The sequence below is a fragment of the Haliaeetus albicilla genome, chromosome 2 (genome assembly GCF_947461875.1).
Source record: "Haliaeetus albicilla chromosome 2, bHalAlb1.1, whole genome shotgun sequence".
Classification (NCBI taxonomy): domain Eukaryota; kingdom Metazoa; phylum Chordata; class Aves; order Accipitriformes; family Accipitridae; genus Haliaeetus; species Haliaeetus albicilla.
The window spans coordinates 74,177,718-74,188,596 of NC_091484.1; the positions used below are offsets into that span (position 1 = coordinate 74,177,718).

General features: G+C 39.1%; 1 protein-coding gene across 1 annotated transcript in view; it reads left to right on the top strand.

Annotated features, from left to right (window-relative positions):
- ACVR2B (activin A receptor type 2B) overlaps positions 1-9,543 on the top strand; it is a 106,325-nt gene extending 96,782 nt beyond the window's left edge. Inside the window, exon 11 of the mRNA XM_069778252.1 lies at positions 380-9,543. Within this exon, the coding sequence (XP_069634353.1) occupies positions 380-574 (195 nt within the window). The 3' untranslated portion in view covers positions 575-9,543. The remainder of the gene's footprint in view (positions 1-379) is intronic.
- Positions 9,544-10,879: the final 1,336 nt, after the last annotated feature.

Sequence of the window (10,879 nt, forward strand, 5' to 3'; positions counted from 1 at the left end):
AACTGATAGGGTGCTGCCAGGTCTCAGGGTTTTATCACGGGAATTGTAATACTTGATGTCTTGTCTTTTCAAGCTTTAACTGCTGAATCTCAGGATGTATTTGGATATTAAAAAAATTACTTCTGGGGCTATGAAAAAAAGCTGGATGTGACCAAGCCCTACATCTCTAGAAAGCAAAACCTTAAAAAAACCCCAAAACACATATTTAAAGTATTTTTTAAATCTAATCTCACAATAATTTGCATACCGTGGAGAAAATTTTCTTAGTTTTTCTTGACAGTATTAAGCTGTGTTACGTGGACCTCCTCGTCCACTGCAAAGACGGTCCCCGGAGCAGACGTTGTTGCTGAAGGTGCTTTCTCCCCCTTGTTGTCCGCAGGGCTTGGCGCAGCTCTGCGTGACCATCGAAGAGTGCTGGGACCACGATGCGGAGGCTCGGCTCTCGGCGGGCTGTGTCGAGGAGCGCATTGCGCAGATCCGCAAATCCGTAAACGGCACTACCTCGGACTGCCTCGTCTCCATCGTGACGTCCGTCACCAACGTGGACTTGCCGCCCAAAGAGTCTAGTATCTAAGTCCTGGTTCACTTTTGTCTTTCCAGACTCAGTGGATTTAAAAAAAAAAAAAAGTTGAAAAAAAAAACCCACACAAAAAAAACAAAAATCCAACAAACACATGAATGCAGCTGCTATTTTATCTTGACTTTTTATTATTATTGTTATTATTATTATTATTATTTTTTTGGATTGGATCAATTTTACCAGCACATTGCTCTACTGTATTAAAAAAATGGACATTTCAGCAAGCATTCAGGTGCCGACTAATGAATGCAGAAAAGGTGCAGGTACCTCAGAACCTCAACAAACTCACTTCAGTTGTTTTTGTTTTATTCAGTTTTCTGGGTTTCTCTTTATCGGTCTGTCTTCTGAGCGGAGCATCTGTGACGTAAAGGAAAACCACCTACCATCTTAGAAAACGCAATGCTGCAAACTGTGGAGGAAACTTAAGACTGTTATATAAAGAATACACCTTCCTCAAAAGAATTTTTTTTCCCCATTTTGTTTTGGTTTTGGGTTCAGTTCCTTTTTTTTTTTTTTTTTTTTTTTTTTTGGAAGTGAGCTTCAAAAAAAAACAGCAGATGTGTCTTTTACGGATCTAACGGGTGTCATTGTAACATGGAAAAAAAAGTAACTGGGCGGGAATGTTAATTCTTGATGGTAGAATTGAAGGGGGGAGCGTAGAATAGGGGTGGGGAGAGTGACGTTGGACTTGGCAGCATTTGGGGAAACATCATTTGCTATGGAGCTACTTCTCAGGTAACCATTAGAGGAGGGGAAGGACATTTCTGGGCAGAGTATTAACAGCTGCAGTGTACGGAGAAAGCCGAGTTAAAGAGCCAATGGTTGTAAGCAAGGCACTAGTTCTTTCTTCCTCCACTGTCTTGGGCTTGGGTGGTAAAAGAACAAAGCAGAACTATAATTACCTTTTTATTTTTCAACTCCAGATAGTAGTGGGAAGGACGCTTTTAAGCAGTGTAATTGGAAGAGGTGGGAAAGTGTGTTCTCAGAAGCACTTTGGTAAAATATTGGTAGATGGGAAAATTTTTGCATCTCACTAAGTGCAAGTCAGTTCAGGAAATTCGGCCTTGGGGTTGATTATCTGTCAGCCCAAGCTACTGGTGCAGATGGTGAAAAGAGGATAAGTGTGAAAACTGGCTCTATAATTTTTTTTTTTTTCCTTATTAATTTGGGGCTGTGGGGGGTAGAAATACCTGAACCGGTGGCAGATGGCTCCTGTAGCATCCGAGAAGCCTACGAACTGCCCAGTTGCAGGTTGCAGAGGCAGCTGAGCAGCAGCAGTGATTATCGCAGCATCTCTCCAACTGGTTTCTTTGACGCTGCTTTCTCCTTACTCTGTGACGAAACTCTTTTGTCTTAAAGTGGTGCATATTCTAAAATACCGTTACTCTTATTATGCCATAAACTCGCTCTAGTCAGTGAATGTTCCTAATGCTGCTGATTCAACATTGAAATATTTTTTTAATTTGCAAAACATGCAATGTTTAAAAAAAAACTAAAAAAAAAAAACCACAAAACACACACACACACACGTTACGTGGCTTCCGAGGTTTAAACTGAAAAAAATTAAAAACTTCATGACCACAGACCACCTCAAACCAGAAATACCTCAGAATTTTCTACTTGTATGAGTTTTATTATATATTTTGTTAGTTGTGTTGTCTTGTAGTAAGTATATTTTAATGTAAGTTGGCTTTTATGACAAGGGAGTTTTAAAAAAAGAAAAAAAAGAAAAAAAGTTCCAAAATCTTTTAGGAAGTGCTACCATTTTTTTTTTTGTTTTATAAAGCACCATTGTAAATAACTGTATACAGTTGTAGAATAACTGCCTATATAAGGTACCTGGGCATTATTCACTCTTATTTGTGAAGGCTGTTTCCATTCTGTGTTATTTTTTTGGTCTGTTTTAGTGAAAGGACAGTACATCTTTTTTTTTCTTTTTTTTATTATTATTTTTATTTTTTTTTACTTTGACTATAACATGAATTCTGTGTCTTGCTAGACTGACAAAGTTATGTCCATTGGATGGCCAGAACTTCTAAATTTTTCTTTGTGTTAAGCCAAAATGCAGTCCTAAACTAATCACCCTGTAATGAAAATGTAAAAAGTCTGTATTATATAAACGAATTGGACTTCTTGCCACTGCCAAATTATCAGCGTGCACCCTTGCACAGATATAATTTATTAAGCAAACAAAATCATTAATTGGAGAAAATATAAAGAAAATTGAAATATATTTCTTGAAAAATATAGCTTTAAAACCTAGAGGTCACAAATGAGGACACGGTCCTTTATCTTGAAGAGACATTAAGATAATTGCCTTAATTTGTCTATCTGAATAAAGTCTTAACCTATTCTTTCAAGTTACTGAATGTATATTGCATATTAGTATGTACACACATGTAACTGTATTTCCGCGTGTAGGTTTGGAAGTTTCTGTTTCTTGATGTGCTTTTGTTGAGAACACCTTGACAAAACCAGACAGAACGATACCATTTTGACCCAGCCGATGTCCCTGGTGGTGGTTGGCATCTTTGGGCCCGATGCTGCAACATACCTATGCTTAGCATTAAGCGTGTATGTAGCTCTTCTGGTGTCATGACATTAGGCACTCACTTAATGTTAAGCATGGTCATAAAGGTTTGCAGGATCAGTATTTTTCATGTTTAATACATTTCTGCACTGAGATTTATATTAAAATGTGACTATGTTTTAGAAGTGAAGTGATGTAGGGGTTGGGGTGGAGCGTAGAGCAGTTAAGATTGAGTGAATACTTGTTTCGAGGTGGGCTTGCTCCCATTTCCCTGGGAATGGGAGCCAGTTCATATTGCTGCAGAAAGAAAAAAGCTGTACTGTCTTTTAACTGTTAATATCTGTTTGCTGTTCTGGATTTTTTCCTTCAGCATTATGTATTATGGCTAAAACAGGCTTATTACAGCAGTTGCTTTTTTATCCTGATTTCTTTAAGAAGCTTTAAAGTATTTATTGAAAGTGCCATATGATTTTAATAGCCTATTAGACAGTCTCTGAAATCTTCTCTTTTGAGAAAGCATAAACAAAAATTCTCACGTGTAGCTTATCTTACTGCGGGGAACTGCACGACTGTACAAACTTTGACCAAATGTTGATTGTAAAGTACTACATCTGCCCTGGTGTAATGGTTCCTTATAGATCATCTTGTCAACAGGATTCAGAAACTGATTTTAAAAAGAATTTCCAAATTGCCTGTGTACTCAGTTACAAATTTAAATGTGTGTAGGTATGTGTGTCTTGCTATCGCAGCAGAGAAGGAAATCCTGAACTTTTGTTTATTTACAAATTTGTACCAGTTTAGCTAAAGCTGTTCTTTTAAACTGGTATTTATTTATTTTATTAATGAAGACAAGCTCTGATGAACTTATTGGTCTTTCAGCACTTGAGCTGTCAAGCAAGTAGTTTCCTCAACGCTAATCTAGCATTTGAACTCTCATTGACAACACGATTTTGGTTCTGTTCAGTACTGCAGAGGCTTTTTCTAAGTCAGCAATCGGGCACGTCCATAGGTGTAGCTGTAATAAGCATTTGGGGCTCTTTTCCTCTTAACACTCCCTTGAATATGATGGGTACAACGCCTCTTACGTTACTTCCCAAGCACTACGTTTCACTTGCCATTCAGACTTAGAAGAAGTAGCTCTTCAAATACTTTGCTGCAGAATTTTGTTGTTGACCTTCCTCTCTTGCGTGGCAGTTCTTAGGTGAATATTAACCTTGAACGTCCTGGGTAAAAATTCTCCTTGACTTCAGGAGCCAGGATTCCCCTCTCTCCGGTGTAACTCCCTTTATGAATTTATTGCACAGGCTGGGCTGGTTTCCTAGGTAGAGGAAGTTTGAGTTCACATTTTGAAACTGGAAATGACACAGAAACTAAAATTGCTTTTTTTGAGATGAGAGCACTGTGACTTGCTAATGAAATTGCATTAGTACAGCAAGGCTGGAAATTGTATGTGGCTCATGTTGACATACAGGTGCATGTTATAAGAGATGGCTATAAACCAGTCTAACCATCAGTTAGCAGCAGGCTTATAGATTATGATCAAAGATTTTAGCTAGTCCTGATCATAAAGTTTTCTCGATTGAAGACAAAAGAAAACCACTTTTTATTCTGCCTCGTTCTTCAGCTGAAATTCTCTTACAGAACATACTATGCTAGATAAGGTTACACCTATGGAAATGCTGAGATCTTTGTGTATGTTTGTTTTGAAGAGAAGGTCCATGGGTGCCCCCCAGTAACTCCACTGCATTTTTCTTGGGTCTCCTGACTCACTGCTGTTCCCACTTGTTGTTGGTTTTGGTAGAAGCAGGAGAAGCCATGGGTCCACTCAGTGCGGCGTTGCTCGGGGGTATTTCCAGGTTGGCTGGGTAAGGCCTTGCCATTAGGAATCCTGATCCCCCTTAATATCACAGCACAGAAACTGGGGAACACACATTTTATTCCTCGTGTGCTACTTTCTAGGCAGACTGTCAGAACTTGCCCTGTTCTGCAGGGGAAGGGTCTGGTTTCACTCAGTATGGGAGAAACTCTTATTGCAGAGGAAGGTGCTGGTTGATAATGTTGTGACAGTGCTGTTGTTGCAGTCCTCTTCAAGCCACACTCCGCTTGAGAAGTTGCTAAGCAGGAAGTGTCCCGCAAACTATTATCACTTTTACATACAGAATATTGTTTGGTAACATTGTAAATAAAATAGACTATATAATAGAGGAAAATAAGGACATTTTGACTTTTTTACTTTTGGAAAAATATATATATATATTTTAGTTACATATACAAACAAAAATTCTACATTGTGTGAGAATTCTTTTATACCACAAATTATTTTTGTAATGTCTAATATGTTTCTGCAGGGAAAAGGGAGAAAGGTCTGTGTACGCACAGCAAATAAATAAATAAATATATATATATAATGTTTAAATTAAGTGTGCACTAAATCAAAGTCTAGAGGATAGAACAAGTTTAGCCTGAAACCAGTTTGAGGAGCAAGTTTGGATGTACTTGGACATGCTTTGAGGATGGCACTGAGTATATGTTTAGGTTATCTTGCATGTCGCATCCCTTCTGCTAAAGATGCTTACTGCTTTTCTGTGACCATCTTCAGTTTAAACAGGAAGAGTTTTTTCATGTATTCATGCGAGTATGCATGTGTGAGCAGTGTGTCTTTTGGCATATGCCGTGATACTGCAGTGAGTTGTGAAGTCAGGGTGTTAAGAATTTACCGAGACCAAATAGCCAGGCCGATCTCGCTCGCCGCCGTATCCGTTTATAGCAGCTGCGTCTGCTGCATTGACAATATGATCTGTAAGGAGCTGTTGCCAGTAGAGTCCTGATAAAACCAATTCCTAGAAGTTCCTTCTCTCTCAAGTGACACAACTAATCAGGCTTCACCAGAACACGCAGATATGTGCTCTGTGTTCCCAACGTCAGATTTTATGGTCTGGGTCGGAGGCACTAAAGAAAAGGAGCACTGTCATGTCCAAAGTCCTACTTAGAAAAAGAGCATTCCAAATTTGCATAACCAATCCATGGTATTCTAAAAGTATTAAAGAAAAGTGACTTAAAATGTATTCTTTTCACTTAAGCTAACTTTTCCCATTGGACCTAAAATCCACTCTGGTCTTTTTTGGTTCCCTTAACCTCAACAGCATGGTGTCAGTGGGGTAAGAATTACTGAAAAAAGCTTTAAACCAAACAATACATTGTGCTACCTTGAAGCTGGTTTGACAGTGTGCCTTTTGAAATTAGCGCTTAAACGACTTCGAGCAGGCTCCTGTCATTGCCGAGTCCTACATCTGTGTTCTTGGTGAAGTCCTGGCCCTGTGGAAGCCAGGGGGAGACTTGCCATCGAATTCTGTGGGACCACGAGTGTGTGTGTGTTCCTGGAGCACTCTCTAAACATACCTGGTCCCTTACTTACATGAAACTTCTCTTTTAAAACTCTAGTTTTAGGGTGACGCTCGGTTCCCTGACTGAAGTACTAACCTATCGAGTAAGCAGTAATCCTTTTTGTCAGGACGCTTCCACAGAAAGAGGTCATACTTGTGTTATGTCCATCCAGCTGTTCTGAAATGTAATGCTGTTCTGTTGTGCCTTTATTTTTCCATGTAAAAGCAACTGCTGTAAGCTTTTTTTTTTTTCTTTTACTAGTTTTTTCTGTCTGAAAAAACACTTTTCATTGCCCAGCTGTTATTTCTGGATGCAGTCTGTGATCCAGGTATTTCAAGAACCAATTACCTCAAACCTCATGTTAAACAGTGTTGCTATCTGGATTCTCCTTGATACTACAATATTGTAACATACACAAACAGGAACCTTGCTATATATGGGTGTTTATATATATGTATCATATACATATATACACGTATATATGTGATATATATATGTAAATGGAAAGTGATCCCCAAGGACTGAAGGAAAAAAGCAAAACTTTTTTGTTTTCCAACATTGAAACCAAAAGGGCTTCTCTGAAGCTCTATAATGGCATTGTGCTGGATACATATCAAGAAAGTGTTTTCTGAAAAGTGCTTCCTTTGTTAACCTTTTATTTCAGTATTTTAATGGGGCAGATGATGTGATTAAAACACTATTTCTGCATTTTTTGGCCCATTTTGCAGGAGAGGCCTCTTAATCTTTCCAGTTGTGAAAAAACAACAACAACAAAAAAAACCTCAGTGTACAACATTCCGGTAAGGTTTAGTATTGCAAAACTAAAGCATGTTCTGGGAAGACTTCATAGCTTCTCTTTTTGTGAAAAGGAAGGCATTGGCCATACTTTATTCAACTTTTCCACTGTTTTGAGGAACTGGAGTTTAACCAGTACCCATCCTAGTCAATTAAAATCCTAATTCAGTAGTCACTGGCATCTCTGCATTGCCACCCCTGTTAACCCCCCCCCCCCCCCCCCAAAAAAAAAAAAACCAAACCAGCCCAAACCAAAAATCCAACCATGACAGAGGAATAGGGGGAGGAGGTCGGAGCATTTCATAGCTCCTGAAGGTGGACTTAGCACCACAGCAACTTTGTGGATAGCAAAAAATATGTTGGCAAGACCGAGAACCTGTCTGGCCCTTTCCTTTTTCCAACTACCTTCTTGCAAGAACCTTCTCATAAAAGCAGACCTTCAACCACATCGACTTCTCCTTAATGGTACTTTCCTGAAGAGAATTCTGTTCCGGATATATTTTCTGGGGAAAAACAAAAAGTTAGACCATTCTTTTCGTTAATATTTTACTGTACACATTCCCCTCCCAAATGTCTGTTTTTAAAAAATGTATCCATGTAGCTGACGTAACATTACGGTCTGTATTTTACTTGGACAAAATAGTAGCCTTCCATCCCAATAGTAATGAATTTACTACTACTAGTAACTCAATTAATTAATTACTAGTAAGTAATTGTTAGTAATTAATTTACTATTACTAAAGGAAGAAAAGGAGATGTTTCTCTTCCCCCGTTTTTTCCTTGACTGTCAAGTGTTTCTATGGCTATTGATGGTTTATGATTATCTTTGGTAAATCATTTACAAAAGTACTAAAATCCCCCAGAAGGAGGCATTTTGCAATGCTGCTGGCCTTCCAATGGAGTAACTGTGATGCAAAAGTCAATCTGTTGGTGGATGAGAATTGAAGGAGGTGGTTACTGCAAACTAAGTAACATTCTTAACCTCAATTCTATGCCATAAGTCCGCACAATGCCATTGTCAATCTGCTCAAACTATCTGCTTATGAATTCTGCATGATCCTCATGATAGAGTTGAAAGCCTGATCTTTCACCTGTTAATATTTTCACATTTGTCCTTAAGTTTGACAAATTTTATACTGTAAAGTTGACTTAAGTACAGTTTGATGTCAATTCTTGTGGAAAGAGCTTTCTGCATGTAACATTAGACACATACAGTTAAACAACACAGCATAGTACAAAACTCACAAGAAAATGTTTTGGCACCAGCAGAAAGAAATCTCACCCTAACCATTTGTCATTTTAAACCATCTTATTGTAAGTTTTACCAGCTACTTCTAAATTTGTGCTTTATTTAAAGAAATAAAATAAAAATCCTAAGACTTGTCTAGCGTAGTGAAATATGTGTATATCAGTTTTAGGATAAATAGCTAAGTCTTATTACGCTGTGTTACTTAACTTGTATATATAGAGTATACATAAGAGTTTGCAGTAACCTGTTTCTCCAGGATTTCCAGTTTGAATGGATTTAAAGTCAAACTATGAAATTACGTAAATGATTTAGAAGATTGCAGAATAAACTGAGTGTAAATTACAGGAAGCTCTATCAGATGGTGAAATAATTTTTAAAGAGTCTTTTGGTCCTTGGCTCAAATTCAATAAGTACTGTTTGTATACCAAGATATGTGAAATGTAAATGTTGTAGGTTATATTTCACTCTTGTAGCTATAAAAATGTAGAACAGAGATAGCTTGTACTACTGAGTTAACAAAAGTTATACTAAAGTATCCTGTTAAAGAAAAAAGTATACAGAGAGTTAAGCTCGTTGCTGTAACCCCTTTTGGATTGAAGTGTGCTGATTTTTTATATATATATATTTTATATATATATATTCTGCAAAAGTGTATATATATATATAAAATGTATACATAAAATGGCCTAATGCAGACATCCATTGTATTGCAGTTATGAAGACATTTTGGAAAGAACATTGTATCATAGTTCATGAATTTGCAGTGGATCTTTGTTCCTTTTTACTGTGGTATTTTAGAAATGAGTCTCAAGTTTGAAATTAGATCTGCCAAGTTGGAGTTTTGCTGCTTCAGCTTTGCACTGGGTGTCCGAATAAACCAGTATGAATGTAGTATTTGCCCTGTGTGAAGCAGCTACACCCCAACAGATAGGAGGAAAAAAACTAGAAAGAACTATTTCAAGTTTATCTTTTTGTATATGAAAATAAACAGTAAATTACAAATAATTGCTTCTCTTGTTTGTGCAACGTTAAAAATCACTGTTATTTTATTGTCTTTGGCATCTAGCTGGAGTATTTCCGTTTTTATAGAAGAATGTTTGGTGTTTTCATGGCATCTCTGCTATCCAGAATCCCTAACAAAATCCCTGCAGAGGCATAGCTGAGGCCTCTGCTACCCATCATTTGCTAACTCCTCCAAAGGGAAGAGGGAATTAGCTCGAATTGCTGCGTCCTTTTAAGTGTGTTGCCTCTTGCAGCACTGTGGTAACGCTGCTTATCGTTCCCAGCAAAGAATTGTTCACGTAGAGCATTATGTGCATGTTAAGCTGTATCAATAGTCCAGCAACTACCTGCAACTGCCAGCAACTGGGGGTTTGAATTAAATCCCAGGACGGTGCAGTGAAGTGTCTGCCCTTCCTTTCCACCAGCTCTAGCAGAGGAGCAGAGAAGAGAGCAAGGGACAGCGATCACCTAAATGGTTCCAACCCGATTTACAAAAACTTGCCTGCTACTCCCTTAACAGTTGCTGGAAGTGAAAGTTACGCTGTACGTACAGCTGCTGTAAGAGCCCTGAACAGTATGAACAAGCATGTCCCTGTTCATGATGTGCCCACGGCAACTGCACAGCCAGGTCCTTGACAAGGACGGCTGGATATTTCCTCGGTCGAGGGAGGCTGTTCGCAAACACACAAGGGCTGCGGGGTTCCCGGTCGGGGAAGTGGCTGTGAGGTACCTGCCGTCAGGGCGAGCGTTGGACCTGGGACTGAGATGCAGCTTCCATACACCATGGGTTAGTTTATTGGGTTTTTTTCCCAGTTTCAGCTGAGCACCAAACAAGATTCAGGGAGGCGAGGGGGATGGACCTGCAAAAATACCTAAAAAAACCCAACAAAAAAGCCCGAGTTCGCTGTACTCATAACAACACAATGAGCTCTGTAATCCCCACAACGTGAGGCAAGAAGATGCCCTCAGCCACAAAGTGAAGCGTGGCCAGACCTCTCTCCGGGCAAGCTGCCCGCAGTAAAGTGATGGCGTGGCGACACAGCCTTCATGTTTTGGCGTTTTCCTTTGCTAAACTGGTCCTTTTTTTCAGCAAAAATGCCTCTTGCTTGGTGCTGGGCTGGAAGTGCTTACAGTGGACCCACATGAGGCCACTATGAACATTAACAGGCACCTGTGGGGGAAAAATAGTAATAATCCAGCTGGTGTTTTTCCTACTAGAAAGCCTGAGGTCAAATCACCAAGAGGTGACTAAACCCAACCTCCCACCATCCTTCAGGGCTGGAGCCCAGGGCCGTTGCCCCCTGGCCTTGCTGGCTGGGGACTAGTTTAGCCACCCCTC